Genomic DNA, 23,142 nt, shown 5'->3' with positions numbered 1-23,142 from the left:
CGTTGCTGTTGTCCATTAATTTGTTTTCTTATGTGTTGTATATGTTTTTGTTTTTTGTTTTTTGTTTTCAAGAATTTGGAGTGGAATCTTAAAAAAGAAATTCAAGATGAAAAAGAAGTTTGGAAAGTTATTCAGGTAAACATGACAGTAACTGGTTTACTTCAAATCTAAATTCTTCTGCATTCTTTTTACTTCCAACCATAAATTAGCTTAGAGTAACTTCTGATCAATTCAAATAGAAAGCTAATAGGTTTTGCTAAGTAACAATGTTTGCTGTTTTTTGTTTTCAGCTAGGAAAATTTTAATACTTATGAACACATGGAATATTTTAGTTTTAACCTAGTTATTCACAATAATTTCCAGTTCACTAGAAAAAGAAAAAAAAAAAACTTTCAGTACTAATATATATATGCAGCAACACTATAATTTGAATTTGTATGTCTTTCTTACTTCAGTTTCAAGTGCAATCAGACTCTTACTATACCTTATATTGACACACGCATATATAAAACAGGCTGCCTTAACACCATTTTATATTCTTCTGGTGTGAACTGCTGAATTCGCACAAAACATGCTTGTATTACTTTTTATTCTATGATCATAGAATCATAGAACTGTTTGAATTAGCAGGGACCTTAAAGATCCCCTAGTTCCAACTCCCCTGCCATGGGCCCGGATACCTCCTGCCAGACCAGGTTGCCCAAAGTCCCATCCAGCCTGGCCTCGAAAACCTCCAGGGATGGGGCATCCGCAGCTTCTCTTGGCAGCCTGTGCCACTGCCTCACCAATCTCATAGTAAAGAATTTATTTTTCTCTGGACTTCAGTGATGCTCTTCAACAATCCTCAGGCAAGTCTTGATACTCCTTCAGCTTTTCTGACTGAAATCCCAATAATGGCATTACCAAAAAGGATATTCCATCTATTTCCATCCTTTGGCAAATTGATTCCTTCAGGTGTCTCCTGTGAGAGCATGCATAATGGTCATATTAAATGTGTTGTAGTAACTATAAAGTCTTAAAGCCTTGAGAAAGACACAGAGTGGAAGCTCCAGGACTATTTTCTGAAGAAATCCTAAATTTCTGCATTGAGTGTCACCAGCAAGAGACAGAAGGCCTTAAGATGGGGTTATCAGAACCAAGCTCTAGTTTCTGTCAGATATCTGATAGTCTGAGAAACTTTCCTGAGCTCACTACATGATTCCCTATTATGCAAGAAGATGAAAATCAATGTTTCTTTCAAAGTTGCAATCCAGTAACACAGAGACCTTCATGATACAGACAAAAATTAGCAAAATGCCAACTGGCTGTTGGTATTGTCCTTGCCATTGGTGCGTCATGCTGACAAGAGAACAGAAAGCAGTATATTACCAATTACAGTTGGGTACCTCCTGCAAGGAGATGGGATACAGCGATAATGATCCTGCCAAACTTGAACCACCCTAAACAAGCTGAATCAAATCCCTTGCAAGCAGTACAAGAATTAAATTAAAGAATTAAAGGCCAAAGCTCATCTGGAGCTCAACCTGGCTACTGCCGTTAAAGACAACAAAAAATCCTTTTACAAATATATCAACGCGAAACGGAGGACTAAGGAGAATCTCCATCCTTTACTGGATGCGAGGGGAAACCTAGTTACTAAGGATGAGGAAAAGGCTGAGGTGCTTAATGCCGCCTTTGCCTCAGTCTTTAGCGGCAATACCAGTTGTTCTCTGGATACCCAGTGCCCTGAGCTGGTGGAAGGGGATGGGGAGCAGGATGTGGCCTTCGCTATTCATGAGGAAATGGTTGGCGACCTGCTAAGGAGCTTGGATGTGCGCAAGTCGATGGGGCCGGATGGGATGCACCCGAGGGTACTGAAAGAACTGGTGGAGGAGCTGGCCGAGCCGCTTTCCATCATTTATCGGCAGTCCTGGCTATCGGGGGAGGTCCCAGTTGACTGGCGGCTAGCCAATGTGACGCCCATCTATAAGAAGGGCCGGAGGGCAGACCCGGGGAACTATAGGCCTGTCAGTTTGACCTCAGTGCCAGGAAAGCTCATGGAGCAGATTATCTTGAGGGTCATCACGCGGCACTTGCAGGGCAAGCAGGCGATCAGGCCCAGTCAGCATGGGTTTATGAAAGGCAGGTCCTGCTTGACGAACCTGATCTCCTTCTGTGACAAAGTGACGCGCTTGGTGGATGAGGGAAGGGCTGTGGATGTGGTTTACCTTGACCTCAGTAAGGCTTTTGACACCGTTCCCCACAACATTCTCCTCAAGAAACTGGCTGCTCGTGGCTTGGACTGGCGTACGCTTCGCTGGGTTAGAAACTGGCTGGATAGCCGGGCCCAGAGAGTTGTGGTGAATGGAGTCAAATCTGGTTGGAGGCTGGTCACAAGTGGTGTCCCCCAGGGCTCGGTACTGGGGCCGGTCCTCTTTAATATCTTTATCGATGATCTGGATGAGGGCGTCCAGTGCACCCTCAGTAAGTTTGCAGATGACACCAAGCTAAGTGCGTGTGTCGATCTGCTCGAGGGCAGGAAGGCTCTGCAGGAGGATCTGGATAGGCTGGAGCGATGGGCTGAGGTCAACTGTATGAAGTTCAACAAGGCCAAGTGCCGGGTCCTGCACCTGGGGCACAACAACCCCAAGCAGAGCTACAGGCTGGGAGATGAGTGGCTGGAAGGCTGCTTGGCCGAGAAGGACCTGGGAGTATTGGTTGATAGTCGGCTGAATATGAGCCAGCAGTGTGCTCAGGTGGCCAAGAAGGCCAACAGCATCCTGGCCTGTATAAGAAGCAGTGTGGCCAGCAGGTCCAGGGAAGTGATTGTGCCCCTGTACTCGGCTCTGGTGAGGCCGCACCTTGAGTACTGTGTTCAGTTTTGGGCCCCTCGCTACAGGAAGGACATCGAGGTGCTCGAGCGAGTCCAGAGAAGGGCGACCAAGCTGGTGAGGGGTCTGGAGAACAAGTCTTACGAGGAGCAGCTGAGGGAGCTGGGCTTGTTCAGCCTGGAGCAGAGGAGGCTCAGGGGCAACCTTATCGCTCTCTACAGTTACCTTAAAGGAGGCTGTAGTGAGGTGGGGGTTGGTCTGTTCTCCCACGTGCCTGGTGACAGGACGAGGGGGAATGGGCGAAAGTTGCGACAGGGGAGTTTTAGGTTGGATGTTAGGAAGTACTTCTTTACCGAAAGGGTTATTAAGCATTGGAACGGGCTGCCCAGGGAGGTGGTGGAGTCACCATCCCTGGAGGTCTTTAAAAGACGTTTAGATGTAGAGCTTAGCGATATGGTTTAGTGGAGTACTTAGTGTTAGGTCGGAGGTTGGACTCGATGATCTTGAGGTCTCTTCCAACCTAGAAATCTGTGTCTGTGTCTGTGTCTGTGTCTATTTTACCAATTACAGTTGGGTACCTCCTGCAAGGAGATGGGATACAGCGATAATGATCCTGCCAAACTTGAACCACCCTAAACAAGCTGAATCAAATCCCTTGCAAGCAGTACAAGAATTGCCTTATTCTTAGTTAAACTTGATAGCAGCTAAGGAGCACAACTAGTCAATTTTTTCTTATCCAAGATCACTTTGATACTGGAAAAGATCTCCTGTGATGCATATTTAGCACAGCAGTAGATAGAATATCCTGAGAGCCTTTTCATAGTTGGTAAATGAATGCCACTGAGATCCATCTCTTCCTTCCTAAGAAAGAGACTTGTAATACTTCTGTGAAAAATATGTCTAGTATTAATATTCACACCCTCACTATTGTGAGATACAGTGTAATTTGGTTCCATTGATCCTTGCTGCTCATCCTGAAAAGAATATTCACATGCTGTGAGTGTTCTGATGTTGGATTTTGATCCACGTGTGTAGATTCTGATCTAAAGAACATAGCCAGAACTGTATGGGGGCATTGCAGTCCTTTATTGCAAGTCTTCTTAGCTCAGAGACTCTCTTTGCCTTCTTTTACAGTTGTTTCAGACAGGAGAGATGTAATCTGAGAGGTCTTGTAGGCTTTTCTTCTTTAGAAATGAACACTGAATTTACTGTGATGACCATAACTCCTTCTGAGACTTTTGTTTCCATTTTATTTGTTTGAGAGGTCTGATCCTTTTTTTATTTGCTTGTGTATATTTACAGTCACCATCTTTCTTCTGTTACAAGCCTGTTCTTTTCCATTTTGTGACTTCAAACTTTCAAGAGCTCAATAGCAGAATCTAGTATCTATGTCTTGCACTTCTAGAAAGACAGTCTCTAAGAGAGATTTTGCAGTTCCTGTTCATCCCTGACATTAGCAGGAAGTGCTGAATGCTTCTCTTCTAAGCCACGTGTTGCACAAGGTCTCTGCCATATGTACTTGTCTTTGATGTCCAACTTCCCTCTGATTCACAAGCTTTGCTTCAGAGAAGGCTGAAGGGAATGCTTCTGGGTCTGACTGTTGCAGCATGACAGGTTTGATTTGGTGCTTCCAAACATCTTTCTTACTTTTTTTTTGAATTAATAATTTTGATTGTTTGTTGGAATTAAAAATCTTCTTCTCTCTTGGTTCTTGCAAAGACCACTCAGTGGCAATTCTAGCCCACTTCTTTCCTTCTACAGATAGGAACAGAACACTTCCCTAATGGGAAATAAATTTGTTTCTCAGAACTGCTTTTGTCATTGCAGTCCATGTGTTTTCAGAATAAAGAGGTTCATCTTTAGAAATATCTTATAATTCTTTTAAGGAGATTTTTAAGTTCTTTTTCTCCTAAAATGATTTTTTCTATTTTTTTCAACTTCATTTTTCTGGGTTAGACGAACTTCATATCCTTGATCCCAAGCATATTTTTCTTACTCATAGGACAAAATTATGATGTGAAAGGCTGTTGAAGAAGCAAAAGCTATCATTAACTACTGACTGTACAAGTGCACAGCAGTTTAGATGAGGGTCTGTTCTAAGATAACTAGAAGGAATCCCCTAATGCCATCTGAGTGTAAAACACCAGAGCTCCTGAAATGCTAATGGTTTTCTGGGAAGCTTGTCCATTCCATCTACCAACCATGTTGTCATCTGGAACTTTATCCATAACTTCACCTAATGTAGTGCCATTCTATAGGAGTTCAGAAATTCTCCTGCATTTACTGCTTGAAACACTTCCAGTAAGGATAAATATGTTTGTAGACTATGATTTAAAACTAGAAGAAGGAGTTATTTACCACCTAACACAACACTTCAAAAAGATTAAGCCATGTATGGTCATTCCCAGCCTTCTTTTCAATAATCTTCCTGGCATCTTTCATTCTGGTTCTACAGATGAAAGGAAATCAAAATGGTACCAGTTTCATTCCACTTGTATATAATATAATGTTATATATGAATTACAAGTTCACTCAGTGCTAGACAGATAAATAATTATTTGAGTTCAAGTGATGGTGAATTTGGTGTATTAGAAATTGAAAATGTATGTAATGCCTGCCTGCACTTCCTGAAGAACATGTCTGCTGGTACATAACACTTCGCTTTCTTTCTCTTTCTTTATTTCCCTGGCAGGGAGAAAGTTGAGGTGAATGTAAGCTGGTTGTTGTATTTTGTATTTCCAAGCATTGAAGGGTGTTCGTTTATTTTGTCTTTTTTTTTCTCTTTTTCACTCTTCATTGTCATTCTCTCTCTCTCTCTCTCATTTTTTTTTTTTTTAAATCTAAGAACATGCGTATGGTGATCAAATTTCCCATTGGAAAAGATTTTTGCTCTTGGCATTAGTATTTGGAATTTTAATCCATCTTTTATGGAATTCTATTCTACTGTTTGGTTAAGTATTACTGTAATTTCATTGTCTGCGTCAGTGTAATATTTGCATTTCATAATATTCCTTGCTGATTCCTCTGCTGTATTTGTTTGACAGTTGTGCTGGCTATTCAAACTTTCCTATGCATATGATGACATAAAGGCCAACTTTTCCTTCATTCTGAAGACATTTCTAATCACCTTATGATGTATTTGTTAACTTATTTTTGTATATGCATTTTTTTGTCTATTTATAGTATTCACTTGACAATATGAATGTTCTTTCAGATTCAGATTTTTCATGTTTAACTTCTGCTTCTGATTTCATACTGAAAGCAAATTTTATATGTATTTTAATAAACAGGCCAGGATTAAAACAATATATGGTGAGCTAGAGGAAAAGAGAAAAGAGAAACTGAGGAAAAGAGAAGAAGATATGAAGACGATAGGAGAGAAAGAGAGAGAAGTAGCTGATCTAGAAACAAAGTTTAAAAGAAGTAAAAATTTATTTAAAGAAAACCATGAGGTAAAAGTGGTAAATTCTGGACCATTTGGTAGTGTAATTTAATTTGTGGTATTATTTATTAAAAACAAAAATAAATAAGAGGAAACTGACGTTCACAGGGACCATTAAAGATCGTTGAGTTCCAACCCCCCTGCCATGGGCAGGGACACCTCCCACCAGCCCAGGTTGCCCAAAGCCCCATCCAGCCTGGCCTTGAACACCTCCAGGGATGGAGCATCCACAGCTTCTCTTGGCAGCCTGTGCCAGTGCCTCACCACCCTCTGAGTGAAGAATTTACTCCTTATACCTCATCTAAATGTACCTTCTTTTCATTTTAAAACATTACCCCTATCACAACACTCCCTGATTAAAAAATCCCTCCCCGTCTTTCCTGTAGGACTCCTTTAGGTACCGGAAGGCCTCAAAAAGGTCTAGAGCCTTCTCTTCTCCAGGCTGAACACTCCCAGCTCTCTCAGTCTCTCTTTGTAGGAGAGGTGCTCCAGTCCTCTGATCATCCTTGTGGCCCTCCTCTGGACTTGTTCTAATACTTCCATGTCCTTTTTGTGCTGGGGGCCTCAGAGCTGAATGCAGCACTCCGGGTGGGGTCTCACAAGAACAGAGCAGAAGGGCAGAGTCACCTCCCTCAACCTGCTGGTCATGCCTCTTTTGATGCAGCCCAGGATATGGCTGGCTTTCTGGGCTGCAAAGTACATTGCCAGCTCATATGCAGATTTTTGTTCACCAATACCCTCAACTCCTTCTCTGCAGGGTTGTTATCAATCCACTCATTGCCCAGCCTCTATTCATGTCTGGGATTGTCCTGACTCAGGTTCAGGACCTTGAACTTGGCCTTGTTGAACTTAATTAGATTCACATGGACCCACCTCCCATAAAGCCTGTCCTGGTCCCTCTGGATGGCATGCCTTTCAAAAGGGGCAAAGGAAATAAGTGTTTTATGTACCTGAACCTGAAAATGCAATAATCAGTGTAAACAGATTTATTTCTGAAGTATCTGAAAGAGGAGGGCATTACTGTCAAAAAAAGAAAAAGCAAAATACCTTCATTTTTGTTTCAAAATCAACACTAAGCAAAACTAGCTATTGGTGGTTTTTGTCCAGAACTGAAGTTGGAGTTTTCTGTAATCCATATACATCTTCCATATCATTCACAATCAAGAAAGGTCAACATCTTTTGAACCTATTTAGTTTAGATACAGGATGTTTTATTTTGGGTCAAAGCCCAGACAGAAGAGTTTCTGCTGCTTCATCTATACGAAGCTGTTGCAACATCAGTCTGTAGGTTTATGGTTGAGTTATCTGACTCAAATAAGTAAATAGCTTGCTACTGGAGATCTCCAGTACTGGAGATTCTCCAGTACTGGAGATTCTCCAGTTTTTATTGTTATTCTATTTGCAGGTTTCTTGATACACTCTGCATGTAGCAATACTTCAATGCTTTTGGAGATGCAATGGAGAATTTTGAATAGTTTTAGTTCAAATAATGAATTATGTGATAGTTTATTTTTGATTCAGGTTTAATAAGTCAAATTGAAAAATTAAAAAAAAAAAAAAAAAGAAAAGAGAAGAAAAGAAAAAAGATTCCTCTAATAGTTAATAGTATTTTCAAAACAATGCATTAATGGCAGTGACTAATATTGTTAGCCCTTCCCCAACTGAACCTAAGTAGAAACAATGTGACAAAGATCACATCATTAGTTTCTTTGAAACCTAGAGAGGCGTGGTGTAAGTTATATATCATCGGCTATGGCTGTGTATTTGCTTCTGTGTTAAAAGCCTGGAAACAGAGTTTGCCCAAGCAGATTTGTATGTGAATGATGTGTGAAAGATACTGGTAATTTCAAGAAAGAACTTTCTCATTGATTAAAGGTTCAAAGTGTTTCAGAATGGAAATATTAATACTGATTTTAATGCTTATTATTATAGAAGAAATTGAATTTAAAACTTTTAATAATGTAACTATTATATGATTTATATAAGTATATATCATAATGTCAAATTGTCCTTATTACATGTATTAATAATTTCTATCATTTAATATTTGGTGCTCATAGTAATGATGCAAATGAAATTAATACAATAGACAAGAACTTCTGTTTTGTTTGAGGTACTAATTAATAACAGAATGGATTAATGAAAAAATATAGAAATGAGATATCCCAATCATTTATTTTCCTTCTTCTTCCTCTTCCCATTAGCTGTCTTTAGCTGTATTTTTCATGAGCTAATGATAATAAGTAGTAAACATTTCTTTCGTCCTTTATACAACTTCCATGGAAGCTATTCCAAATATGTGTTTTGATTACAGACCTTTATATGTAGCTTCCTGACAGAAGGAATGTAAAGACGCATGGGGAGAAGAGTAAGCAGTGATATTTTGCTGTGTGATGATAAACACTGATAAATATTGCAAAGCTGCAAAGATATTTTCTATTTTAGATGTGGATTTTTCATTCAAAGCGTACAGTAAATAAACATACAAATAAGCATACTGTGTTGATGGAAAAATAGGTTTTTAGGGGTAAGCAAAGATAAGCTTAAGTATGGTGACTGTTAAAGTATTTAACAACCAATGTATTATCTGAATTCTCTGGAATGAAAGACAATAATTTTTGAATACTAACACATCTCTTTGTGAATGTTCTCTCCAGAAGCTCTCCTATTTAGATCAGAGACTACGAGACCTAGATAAACAACAGGAGCAAACAGAAAAACAACTGGAGAAAAAAAGAACTATTCTGCTGAAACAATTAAAAGATATACAGGTGAATCATAAAGCTTTTGTGGCTTTTTTAAAATACATTTAATCTCAAAGGTTAGGCTGTCAGATTTCTACACAGTTGTTTTGGAGCTATATACATACATATAGTGTACATACTGTTTTCAGTTTCTTGCTTGTACTAACCTATGAGGTCCATAGCCTTGAGACAGGGTAAAGTACAAAGCAGAATTGATATTGGGGTCATTGAAAAGTCCTTTGCTTTCTTCATTTGCTACACTGGCTCAGATTGCTTGAGGGGCTTTGGAAACACAATGAAGAAAATCAATAAAGGACAAAAAGGATTCTAGTGTAATAGAAAGTGCCTGCTGATTGCATGTTTGCTCAGCAGATGGCATCTTTTTGTAAATGATGGTTTATATCTCCTGTATCAGATACTAAGCTGTATAATCCACTGAAGGGAATTACTGAATTTCATTACTGAACACTATGCTTTATATAAATATGGATATAAGAATTACAAGAAACAAGCATTTTGTTTCTAAGAGTCTGTTCATTTTTATTACACTTTCATTTGTATAAACTTAAGTTAGATATTGCAGTCTCAAAGATGAGTCATATAGATTTAAAAAAAAAAAAAAGCTTTCATGTTGTTCAGAATAGCTTTCATGAATCCAATAATTTCTATTGAAAAACTCTGAGAATTCCTATTTATGACAATCTTAAATTAAGGACTGAGGAATTCATCGATTCAATAGGTTTCTAAATTTGTCAGGGAAGACAGAATTTATACATCCCTTTCTGTTAAAGACTGTGCTCTAGCAAACTGCAGGTTAACCAAAGTATCTTAGATTATGTGGAAATGACTCATGAGTCAGCATACCAATATTCAGTAATTCTAGATTGTTTCTGAGTGGAGTTCTTTTCTATACTTTTTAAAATTAATTTTAAGGCTGCCTTTCCTAGTAACTGTAAATAACTGTATCCATTAGTTGCTTTAGCAATATCTGAGTTAGTGTTCTGCGTAAGTGGAATAAAATAATGTACAAAGCCTATCTTATGAGATCTCTGGTGTACTGAACTAGTAACAATACTTGGATACCTTAAATACTACATTCTTAGAGCCTGATGCATTTCCTTGATTGTAGCAATTGAAGTTTAATAAGAGGGGGGCTTTATAAAAGCGTCTGTCTTATTTTTAAGAATAAATTATATTTCTATCTGTGCAGGGGCCCGCTATATTATCCTGTAGTGTTATATTGTTTTTAAGGAAATTATTTAAAGATATATTCAGAGATTTTAATACTCTCTCAGGATTATGACATTGGCATGTTTAAAGCTTGTTCAGTGCTTGGCTTAAACGATTGTATGGAAGAAATGGCAATGATTCCGTAGTATTCATAGTACACGAGTAAGAAAGAGTCTCCAGCTTCCAACTGATCAAGCAATTCACTCAGTCCTTCATAGTTTATCTATCTTAGGACAAGATAAATCACACACTGGAGGCTGCTGCGTCTTACCATGGAATTTGAAGTGATTTAGTTTCTTATGCTGTCATTTAAATGTCTAAAAGCTAGATATCATGATAAGAGCATGTGAATTCTACCTCATAATACGCTGGTAGTCTAGTTCAGCAACTGAGAAGAATGATGAATGCTGTTCAATTGATAATGTCCGAGTGTCAAAGGACTCAGTCAGCTTATGCAGGATGCTGGACTGTTATCCACTACAGCAAACCCTAAAGAGTGGATGGATATTCAGTCCATCAATATTTAGATTACAGAATGTAGCATAACTCATTTTTGTTTGTTTGTTTTTTCTAAAACCTGATTGCAAGTTCTCTGTCTTCTGTAATAAGTAACAGAATGCACTGACTCAATGGCTAGTATAACCTATCCTTGGAAGCTTTTTCATTTCTTATCTTCTCAGTTAAAAAACTCAGTTAAAAAATCCTGAAATGAGTACAGGATGTCAAAGTGACAAAATTCATTTTCACTGGCAGTTTTGTTCTAACACAGACTTTTTTTTTTTAATAAAATAAAACAATTAAAAAAAAACAAACAACCTACTCATCATGACTTCTTTCTCTATATCTGACCCTCATAGCTCAATCATTTTGGATTTCATAATATGATTATGTTTAAGGCCCAGACAAGTAATCTGCTCTGACATTCTATATATCACAGGCTACCATATTTCTTCACCCCTGATGCTGAGCCTAAAACCAATATGATTTTCCTCAGAGGTTTGAGACTCTCTATGGGCGGTTCAGTTGCATAGGGATTTGCATTAATTACCATATCTTCATTTTCCTTCTAATGATTCTATGTTTCTGCATGAAACCTGAAATTTCCACCTAATCCTATACAGACGCATATTACAATTTAGAAAGTTGAGGCCTTACAAATATCATGTGTATGTGGTACCTCACACACTTCCATGCTTGTGCTCACATCTGTTACAAAAGCTTTGGTTACTGTTTTTTTTCAGCTACCTTTTAGGTATATCCTTACGAAGCACTTCATTTATAAGGAAAAAGATCATTAGACTATAGGCTACTGCTTCAGAAAAATGGTGTGGTAGCTAAAGAAGAAATTTTAAAAATATTGACCTTGATTTAAATACTGACATGTATTCTTTGTCTACTAAGTTGTGAGGTCTTAAAATTCTGTATTTATATGTGTACATATTTAAATTATCTCTATATGTGTGTATGTGGTATTTTCCTCCCTCTTTAACTCATTTACATAGCGGCATACCTCACATTAGTATGGGTTTCAAAATCTAATGCAGTAATACCACTTTAGAAGTATTGCCCAAATTGCAGACTCCCACCTATTTAATACTATAGTACCACTACAGTGCTTGCTATTTGCCTTTTTCATTCAAAAGAAGCTACAGTTTTGTTTACCAGATACTGTTGCTATTGAAAGTAGTGTTTGCTTCTGTCATGAATCTTTCTTTTTTTTTTTTTCTTTTTCTTTTTCATTTTATTCTAATTTTTTGGTCCTGTAACTATCAGTCACTTTTGGAATGAAACAAACAAACAAACAAACAAAACATTGCAATTTAATATCTCTTCTGCAGAATAGGAAGTTTAGTGAAAACAGTGTTTGTAATGTAATGTTTTTCAGCAGCTTAACGTCAGCATCTCTCTGAGAAGTTGTGTACTTGTAGAAGAAGATAGTAGGCAGGAGTTCAGAAGTCTTGTCCTCTGTGCTTCAGTCCTCCTCTGTATGGAGTACAGTGAAACTACATTATGAAAAAAAAAATGGTATCCAAAAGAACAAAGCTCTCTATTTAAGCAACCAAATGAGTAATGCCAGTTTTCAGAGTTAATGAGTAAATTACATTCTGCCTCAAGTCAGTAGCATCTAAAAATACATTTTTTCCTGAAAGTTCATTATTTTAGGTATCTGCCTAAAACACTTTTGTATTGTGTAAGCAATTTGATGGTCTAGCAATAAAAGTGGCCAGTTAAGACATTGACTCTGCATATGCTGAAATAAATAGGTCCAAACTTGGTCACATATGAAAATTTCTCCTTTTCACTGTCATTAAAGTTTTTCCTGTGCAAGCCAGTGCTTATTTGGAAAACTTTTATGAATAAGAGCAAAAACTAAAGAGGATGTGTATTTTATCAAGAAGGTGGCCTACAAACTTCCATACATACATATACAACATAGGCAACTGCAAAAACATAAGTGCTGTAATAATATTTATGGATTTTTAGATGCGTGACAAGTTGGAGGGCTACAACTGGATGTGCAAAATCGTGCCCTAACAGAAATGCAATTATTCCAGTTGCACTAAGTGTTTCAATTGCCCCTCTAGAAACAGTTCTGCTTCTTTAAGTATACAATTTCATGAACTGTTGTACATAATCATATGCTTAAACTGCAGTATTAGGAAGTCTAGCCCTGCTAGTTTACATGCTACATATTTTTTAATTCCAGGAAAAAAAATCATTTGTGTCCAGTAAAATTGCTGAAAACTCTCACACTGTGGAAAATTTAAAAAATGAACTTAAAGAACTTGCTGCATTATGGAACATGAAGCAAATACAGATGGAAAATACAGAAAAATCTTTTGTCGATTTACGGTAAGAACTACCTATTTCATGAACTTGTATAGGTAGTTTATTACTTTTAATAACTTTACTTATTACTATCAATACAGGTAGTTTTATTATTTTATAGCATTATTTCTAGGAAATATAATTCACTTTTCCTCAATAATTTGAAAGTATTTTTGTGGGATTACTGCTTCTAGATTCAAGGCATTTGTAGAAGTTATTCATGATACAATGTCTGCCTACCAAATTGAGTTTTGGGTATCAGAATTACTTCTGGAAATCTAATAATATTCATGGTCAGTTGCATCCTTAATTAATGGAGGATTCCTTGCATTCTGTGTTTTCTCTAGTTTAAGAAGTGTAGACCTATACTTACTGTGACTGATGAATACTGAAAATAGTCTCAGAGGTCTCTATCCAACTGATAATACAGACTACCTTCTAGGCCACTCAAGCCTTGGAGGGCCATATATGTTGATTGCACAGCAGGTTTACTCTTTAAGGAGAAAGATGAACCTGCTGAGCAATGTCAAAGAGAAAATAGCTTGGATTGTTGAGTTGTGCAAGATTGCTAAATAATAAAAAAGCAATCCTGATGTCATTATAATAAATCTCCCTGTCTGTCATCTCATTCACTTAATGTATTGTCAATGTTGAAAGATCTTTGAGAGATTATTGCATTAAATTCTTGGCTGGGGAAAAAAAAATTGTTTTTATAAGTACATTTTTATAGCTGTATATGTGGGACTGGATATGTTCTTTTTCAACTCTTGATTCAAACAGAATGATTTGGAGGCACTCAATGTGCAGTGGAACTTACTGAACTTACTTCAAGAACTGAAGGCATCCTTCCACAATTAAAATCTCTTTATGTTTTCCTCAGCTCTTCAGCCATTAGTTAGTTGTTTCATATCAATGAAATGCTGTATTTAGATTCACAGAAAGAAAAAGTGATAATGTCAAGAAAAAGTGATAATGAGAGGTTATTCCAGCAATTCTCTGCTTCTAAATAGCTATGAAGTCCAGCTCTCTTTCAAAAAGAAATTTTCTTTAAAATTCTCCAGCTTCTAGACCTAAAATAGACAGTAAAGAAAGTTTTATATTTTTCTTGAAAACCTGCTTTTTAGAGATCTCATCTAGTAGGAAGAGTGGTAAAGCAAAAAAAATGACCAAAAAAAAAACCAAACCACCACTCAATTACTTCTTTTTTTTTTTTTTTTTTCTTTTCTCTGTCACTCCCTGAATACAGAATGTGCAGCACACTGGACTTTCTCTGTAATGTGACTTGCTGAAACAGGGGACAGCAGGGAGGGGAGAGACTCTTTGTCAGGGAGTGTAGAGATAGGACAAGGGGTAATGGCTTTAAACTGTATGAGGGTAGGTTTAGATTAGACATTAGGAAGAAATTCTTCACTGTAAAGGTAATCAGACACTGGAACAGGTTGCCGAGAGAAGCTGTGGATGCCACATCCCTGGAGGTGTTCTAGGCCAAGCTGGATGGTGCTTTGGGCAACCTGATCTCGTGGGAGGTGTCCCTGCCCATGGCAAGGGGTTGGAACTGGGTGATCATTGAGGTTCCTTCCAACACAACCCCAAAATTCTATGATTCTATGATTTTTATGCCTTCCTATTGTCAGAACATTTAGCCTCTCTGGGCTTGAGGGGCAAAGGAGAAGAAGAGTTTAGCATTGTTGATTGTTTATTTTCTTGTTTATTATTTCTCATTAGTGAAGATTAATGGTAAAAATATTCAGAAGAAAATTTCCTTTCAGGCTAATCTATGTTATTCAGTTAATGTTTCCAATAATCTAACATATCGCATTGTATTTCATCAATCTGTCTTAAGAAAGTCTCTAGCCATTTACAGTTATATTTTGTGTTACACATGTAGTTCAAAAGTATGTATGCCTATCTATTTGAACTTTTTTCTTTTCGTAAGAATGCTGAATCCTGCCTTACTTGGTAGAAAAAGTGAGAATAAAGGAGTAATTGTTTCTACTTTTCCATTTTTTTTGGCATGTCATTAGGCTGATTCAAATGTGATCTGTTGGATAAACTTGAGATATAGAAGTCCCTACTTTTTCTGTCAGTCTTCATTGTTATCCTTTTACAGTTAACCTTCCTAGCATCTTTCTTTGAAGCATAACACTTCATTTACTATTGGTTACCAATAATGCAATAGAAAGACTAAATAATAGCTACTGGAGTGAAATAGAAACACTGGCACAATGTTTATAGAATAACAATAAGTTGAAATAAATACTTTTTTTTTTCCCACAATGAAATTGAGTACAAAACTGAAAAGGCTATTGCAAAATTTAGCCTAACAAGGAAAAAAAAAAAATTTAAATTAGCTAAAATTTAGCTAAACAAGGAAAATTGTGTTGCAGGTATCCCACCTAGAATGTGCTTTATACCAATGGCTTTGGAAAAAATTGTTTATGCACTCTTGGAAAAGATAAAGATATGTCTTCATGTCTGAAGTTAAGAATGAACATGAAATACATTCACACCTTTTATTTTTTTTTTTTTTAATCTCAATGAAGTATGTTGCTACTTATATTTTAAGGATGATGGACAAATCCTGTGAACTTAAGATTTGTGTTAGAAGCACACTTACTTATACTGGAACCCCTACCATTTATATGCATCAGTTCACATACTGTGTGCTTAATCCCAGTGAGAAGGAAATAAGGGTGGGAAGCAAGTTTAGGTGATGTGCTGGAGTTTAGGAAGGCTGGAAGGGTATTTCAGTGAAAAGGAACTCTAGGTAATTTCTACTGGATCACTTATTCAGCTCCTCTTCAGAGAGGTTTTTGTAGACACTGATTTAGAGGAGGCCTTAGATGCTCTAATTTTCTGCAAAGAGGGTTGTTTTGTTGCAGAAAGTCTCAGAAGAGACTGTGAGGAGGATCTTGTGACCTCCAGAATTTAGAACTAAATCCAAAACCCCTAAATACTTCTGTTGTTTCAAGCATCACGTAATTGGTAAGGATAACATATTATTTGTCCCAGCTGTTCCTAGCTTGACAGCATAAATGGCTCCTGAGAAGTAAGCATAAGTTTTATGTGATAGATCTTTCTCTTTTTTTCAGACTGTTAGATTTGTTTTAAAATTAGAAAATGTATTATTTTAGTGTTAAAATAATTCTAAAGTAACACAACAAAGCCTGAATATTGGAAAAAATTGGCTTAAATTTGTCTATTGAGATTTCTCTTTTGTGTGCGCATTGTGATACAATCTTTATGCAGCCAAGAGTTACATTGCTGAAAAGGTTTAGGTTATGTTGCAGAAAAACAATTAAAAATATATATATATTTTAAATACTCTCTTGTCTAAAAGTAACAGAAGAACACATCCTGGGAGAACAGAATTTTAGTAATTACTGGAAACCTGTAAAAAATGCTTAATTTTACTTATTTCATTCCTACAGATTAAAGAAACAATACTAGGTAAGGACAGAAACATAAAAGAAATATACAGATGATATGAAGCTCCCCTTTCCAGTCTCAACAAGTAATAAAAATACTGGTTACCCAATATGTCACTGGTCATGAGCTCGTTCTGGATCTCAGAATCTCGTTATTCCAGAAGATATGGGAGTGAACCAGTCTATTCTCCAGAAAGTTACTTTTAGAAATGCAAGCTGTTCTTGAAAATTGAGGGAGTTACGTATCGCAATAGACTCATTGGATAAGGAGACCCACTGATAAGTAGAGTGTCCTTAAGTGGTATTTGCAATCATGATAAGCTCCATCTTACATCTCTGTTTTTTGTTTGTTTGTTTTACAAGGTAACATTATTTGTGAGAAGACCACCTATTTTATCTATTATAAAATTAAACATTAGGCCTATAAAGACTAAAAAAGTGTAGCATAATCTTTATTACTTCATGGAATTTATTTTTTTCTTTCAAAGGAAAAATTTAAGTGATGTGAAGTTTAAGCAGCAAAATGTGCAGATATTATTTAATCATCTACAAGATGAGCTAGCAGAATATGAAAAAAGGTTAAAGCGTGAAGAAAAAACATATGGAGAGTTGCTACAGACTAGAAAGAAAGATCTGAAGGATTCTGCAGTGAGTATTGTCAGAGCTGGCTTTCTTTATGTGAGAAATGAAGCAACTATTTGGTTAGTTCTGGCTCTTTTAATATGTAAGAAGATACTATTTTTATCAAAAGTTTGAAAATATTTCCAGTGAAATGAATTGCTATTTTCCATAGTAGACTTTTATATTTCTGTGAATAAATAAATTATTTTAGGAGAATTATGTGCTTTGGCACATTTAATTTTTCATTAATGTTTAGGATTATTGTATGCTTTCTCTCCCCTATTTTTTTTCCCCTTTGATTTGTAGTTACCTCTGTGAAGGACAAGGATAAAAAAAAGTCATTGCTTCTGCTGACTTGAAAATCTTCTCCTTTTCACCAAGTGCTCAATAACAAATAAAATCTCAGATAACTTTGATTAAGATCAGCATCAATAAGTTCCCATTCCTTTTTAATCACTTCCTTGCAAGAATATTGCTCAGTGCATGCAATTGTCTTGATAGTGTAGCAGCCCAACTTTGGTCTTTTGGATAAAGCTGTTTCTGAACTGTCAGGAGCTACTACATAATAGGTCTCTTATCTAGATCTTAGATGCTGCAGTTGGTACTAGGAAGATGGGAGCCACACCCTATGTAGATATTAACGAGGAATAAGAGCCATTTGAAACAGAAATATTAAATACAGAGGAGTAATAACCATCTGAGAAATCAGATGCAATACAATTCTTCACATTGTTTTCTGCATTGGTTTCATATTTACTGTTTTCCCAAGAACATGGAAAAATGCCTAGATTTTTGCATGTAGTTTTCTTCATTTTTACATGAAAATAGAAATTAAAAGCTTTGTCTTCTGTGAAGATATTCCAAGGTTAATATTTTTGCAATTGTATCTGTTTTAAAAATAATTTAAATATTCACTTTTCATCTTGTATTCTTTACTTTCATGCCCAGTTTGTACTTTTCTCAGTTAATTTAGAGTAGATTAGGTAAATTAAGCTACTCAATTACATTCTCTTTACTATTCACTTTTACTTCCTATCTCTAGTGTATTAACAGGGCTACTGTGCAATGCTGAAATTACAAAACCTGTGGGGAAGTGAGAATATATTTTAGAAAATTATGTAAGCATCTACATTCTTGACTCTTTGAGTTATTGTCAATGGTGCTAGATGATGCAAAGTGTTCTACAGTGATATCAAATCTAAGTTCTTCTTTCATACTAGTAGTGAAAACTTTTAGAATGATTTTTATTTTGTCTCAGCACTGCATCACATATAGTTCTGTTGCAAATGTATTTCACTTTATTTCTCAAAATCTATACTGCTCAGGGTATGAAAGAAAGGGAAATAGCAACAATGAGATCTTGTCTTTTTTTTTTTTTAATAGAGATTGCTATTTTATTACTTTTCACTGGTATATCAGTCCTGTCAGAATACCATAACTGTCTCCTGTCTTGTGTTAAATTAATTCTAAGGTCAAAATTACCTGCCGGTATGTTGACTTGCTCATCTTCACCTTAACTTCAAAAATCTCTGTAAGGATTGCTTGGAGAGGTAGATTTCTTATCTCCTTCTCCAGAACACCAAGATTTGTTTTTCCTAATGTTTTCTGTTTCATCCTGTCTCCTCTCTGCTCCCACTTTCCCTTGACACTAAGTTATGGAGAGCTCTTAACAGTATTTCTTTATTAAAGTAATGTTGGGGTAATGAGATTATGCCAAGTTTTTGGTGGTTAAATGTAAGTAATATTTTGCTGCATGCTTGAAAGCCTGTTTTTAGTTTTTACTGGAATACATTGCTGGTCTCTGTGATAACATCTCTCCATTTAGGCCTGCAGCCGAAATGGAGGCACACACTGTTACCCTTTGGCTATTTACTTTGTTATTACCGCATCATTTTAATGTCATTCTTCATTATTTTTATATGAAATGCAGATAAAAGCATTTATTCACAACTTCTATAAAACCCAACCCCACTAATCCATTTAAAAATGTTTAGAAGTATTAAGAAATTTAAAAAGTATAATTCCTATATGTTTATATTACATTAGAAATCTCTTTCTCTCTCTCCCTCCTCACATTTAGTTCATTTACTCTCACTTTCTTGCTAGTCATGAAACTAAACTGGAAGCAATAACACCAGCAAAGCCAAATATTCCTTCAGTACCTTATGGACAATCAAAAAATTTCAGCAGGGACTTCAGTGTTTACTACCCAATGGAAATGGGCAAAAGGCCTAGTACCAGTGGGTGGCAAGTTTGATAAGACATTGGAACTAGCATTTATAGGCAATTCAATTTGAATCCCAGTAAATTCAGGCAGGCTCTTCAGGGAGGCTAGCTATGATTTGTAAAATTTGGACCATTTCTTTAGAAGGATGGCTACTGTGGCTATCTTGAGATGGTCACTTGGACAGCTTTCAGAAGTTTTTGCTGTAGGTAAAAAGTCAAATCTTCTAAGCTGCTAGAAAAAGCCTACTACCTAGCCTATATTAAAGATATATTTTCTTACTTAATGGGTTGAATGAAAAAGCATTTCAATTCTGATTTTTGAATAAAACTATTTCTATATAAGTTCCAACTTCAGATAATGTGGTACAATGATTTTACGGCTTTCTTAGTCTGGAGATGTAAGCTGGTTTGCTGAAGTAGTAAAGGAGCATACGTCCTAGTTCGTTTTTCACAGGCTTTGTGTCTCTGGGTCTGAATCTAGGTGAGGCCATTCAATCCCCTGCTTGTGGGTGATGCAGTTAGACAAGGCTATGCCTATTTCTAAGGTGAGGTATGGGAGGTTGAAAAAACAGTTCTCGCAGGATTAGCCCCCACAAGGGGAATACAAACAAACAAACAACACCAAAAAAGCAATACCCCGACTTCTGGAATACAGTATATAGAAGGCAGGTTCAAGAGTTTCTGACGTAGGGCATCTAGGAACACTAGTCAGATATAGTACTGAATGAGAATTGCCTGTCCTGATAGGACAAAAATTATAATACTTTGCTCCAAGTGTCATGAAGTGCAAAAACTGAAAGGAGATGTTTTCTAAATAGGCTATGAATATATATGGTAACATCGTATGTTTTCAAAGGCAAGGTGAAAACAAAACCCCAAGCAACTCAACATAAACTGTATCATTTAATCTGGGAGAATTGCTGTTAGATATTTTGGCTGATTCAGGAAAAGATCTAATACAGAAAACAAACTTTTGACTCTGCAAATTGAAAGTTGATTATTAGTAGTTCCTTCTACTTAGGGAGAGATGCAGATGTAAGTGTCAATCCAAAATGTTAGAGGTACACAGCTGATCATACAGTTTCAAGCTTGGAATTATCAATCATCTTGCTTATAATAAGATAATAATCAAGATAATAATTAATCTAATAAGCTTACTTAATCTAATAAGCAAGTTAATAATCAATTATCTTGCTTATAAGATGGACGAGTATGAGCCCTCACACCTTATACAAATGAGAATGATACAGTAAGGAATGGAAAGACTAGTAAGACTGAAAAACCCAGTCTGAGATCTATGCAAAGGTCCAATTTAATGTCCTTTTTGTGCTTACTTAGATTTTGTGAAGGTGAGTAAAAGCCGGTGAGGGAGAACAAGAGGAAAGAAAAACTTCTTGCCAAGAAAAGGGTTTGAATGGCTTGACGAAAAGGGGATAGACAGTGACATCTTTCTTTGAGCACGAGGCTTCTTTCTTCTGGAGACTAGATGGTACTGTTAAATCCATAAAAACAATCTCTTATGAAGAGACAAACTGGCCAGAAACTAGGTGAGAAATTTGATGAGAAAGCTAGAGACCCTTGTCATTACTGTGAAGGAAAATAGAGTTGAAGAATGGTCCTGCTAAGGGAGAAGATGCATAAGAAACTAGTGGCCCTAGCACAGATCCTGACAAAGAAAGAAATTTTGTGAGGAGACTCCTGTGGTGCACTGAGGGACGGAAGCAGTCTTTTCATGACCAGGACTAAATAGGATGAGAAGCTGAAGAATCTGTGTGCCTGGTTCTTGTAGCAACCCACATTGTGTGGTTTGGCTGGAGAGCTGAGTCACTGCTTTTGCAGACCTCCTAGACTTTGTCTTATCACAGGAGAGAGTGCTGCCAAGTGATAGGACTATGACACATGAATGTAACAAATGTCACAGCTAAACACAAGGTGTGACTTTTGTTTAACTGATGTGCATGCTACTAAATGTGGTGAAATTTACATGTATAATGATGAAGTTATACCTTACAGGCATATTTTATCACTGTGCTATTTGTAACTACTCTCATAGCATCTCATTACCTTATGTTCTACAGAGAGAGTACGGTCCCCAAACTATCATATTGCCATTTGGTTCAGTGCTGATATGTGCGGTATTAAACGCACAGATAAGAATTCTTTGACATAACAATTCATAATGAGTATTGGATCACGTTCAGAATGATTATGTTGTGCCTTGTTTTCTTAACCTGAAAACAAGCCTGCTTGTTCTTATTTTCTGCTGCTAATGTGATTATTGTACTTGCAATTAAAGTAACTGTAAAAATGATTACCGTGGTTTTTGAAGATTGAGCAAGACATTTTGAATGACCAAAACTCATTTGAAATGTGAAAATTTGTCCTTATTAGTATTTGCTATTGTATACATGATGAAATGCAGGTGTACAAATCTTGAAATTCAGACATCTACCTATGCAGACTTATACTTTTGATAAATGCATTAAATTTTGTTATCCAAAGCATTAACAGAAATCCTGATACTTTGAATTTCTTTTGGCTTTGAAATAGTAGTAGTATCAGAACTTCCTGTTTCTATTAATTAACATTAGTTTTCTGCAAAAATACCCCTACCACCCAATAACATTTCTAGAATTTCTACGAATTTACTTAACTGATGGATGATACTAGAAATAAGAAGATGATGGTAAATAGATATATCTTTATCACTGTACCTTAACATTGGACCAGCTTTAGAAATGTTTCATCTTAAACTGAAAGTGAATTTCTCAGATATATAAAAGGGCACTTTGAAATTCTTTTACTGGAATGACAATGTTTTCTCCTTTGCCACAATGCAGAAAGCTTAATGATAAGGGAATATACTTTTTTTTTTTAATACCTCAAATTTTACAGATGTTAAGTTTTTAATTAGTTATTCTTTTTTTTTTTTTTTTTAATTTAGTCTGCAAATGTTTGATCAGAATGTTTTGACCCTAACTTTAATGCTTTTCATTTTAAAACAAATCAGCATGCACATATTCCTATGAGCACTTTATTTTTTATAGAAAAGCACCTTCCATCTGAGAAATAATATATCAGAAAATCCATGACCAGTTCTAACAGCCAGTCATGATATGTTGTTTCATCAGGTATTGATAGTATTACTAATGAAATAATCTACAAAATGGCATATTTCAGAAGGGATTGTTACAGAAATATGGTAATATGCTGTTGGAAGTTGAATTAAGAAATAGAGAAAAACAAAGTTAGATCCAAAGGGCAGTTTACCATCATAGTATTAGATAAAATCCACTATGTGTCTTTTGTCATTTACTATTCATCTATTTAGGTCATGTTTTCTTCTAGTCATTGTTTTCAGTCTTGCTGCATTAATACCTTTATATTAGTTTCCATCTCTTACTTTCAAAAATACTGTTAATCAATATTAATGTTACTGAAGTGCTTTGTTACAGCATATCCATGTAAACGTAAGAGTTACATTTGAAGATTTATGACGAGTTTTTGTTGTTGTTGTTGTTTTGTTTTTTGTTTTTTGTTTTGTTTGTTTTTAACACCTAGAGAGCCATTGCTCCCTTTAGGCTATTCTATGGGGAGAGGATAAGGACAATAAATAGTCTGGCTATAAAATTGTCTTTAATTAGTTGACTCAGTGGCTTCCAACAGTGTGCTACACTGGTATGAGGGACTCCCATGTTACAAGACAGACTTCTGAATCTTACTCCATGCTCCTGGGTAGGCTTACCGTATCAACTTACATACTGTCCTGTGGGAAGTGCTAGCAGTATTACCCAAATAACCATCCCACTGAT

The 23,142-nt window shown here is 36.3% G+C and overlaps 1 protein-coding gene across 1 annotated transcript in view; it reads left to right on the top strand.

The window, feature by feature from the left end:
• CCDC178 (coiled-coil domain containing 178) overlaps window positions 1-23,142 on the top strand; it is a 181,162-nt gene that overhangs the window by 47,245 nt on the left and 110,775 nt on the right. Inside the window, exons 13-17 of the mRNA XM_050709125.1 lie at window positions 73-135; window positions 6,101-6,262; window positions 8,910-9,023; window positions 12,934-13,079; window positions 16,972-17,131. Coding sequence (XP_050565082.1) covers window positions 73-135; window positions 6,101-6,262; window positions 8,910-9,023; window positions 12,934-13,079; window positions 16,972-17,131 — 645 coding nt within the window. The remainder of the gene's footprint in view (window positions 1-72; window positions 136-6,100; window positions 6,263-8,909; window positions 9,024-12,933; window positions 13,080-16,971; window positions 17,132-23,142) is intronic.

The sequence above is a fragment of the Cygnus atratus genome, chromosome 2 (genome assembly GCF_013377495.2).
Source record: "Cygnus atratus isolate AKBS03 ecotype Queensland, Australia chromosome 2, CAtr_DNAZoo_HiC_assembly, whole genome shotgun sequence".
NCBI lineage: Eukaryota > Metazoa > Chordata > Aves > Anseriformes > Anatidae > Cygnus > Cygnus atratus.
Note: the sequence above shows the minus strand (reverse complement) of the source record. Positions and strands in the feature narration are given on the sequence as shown.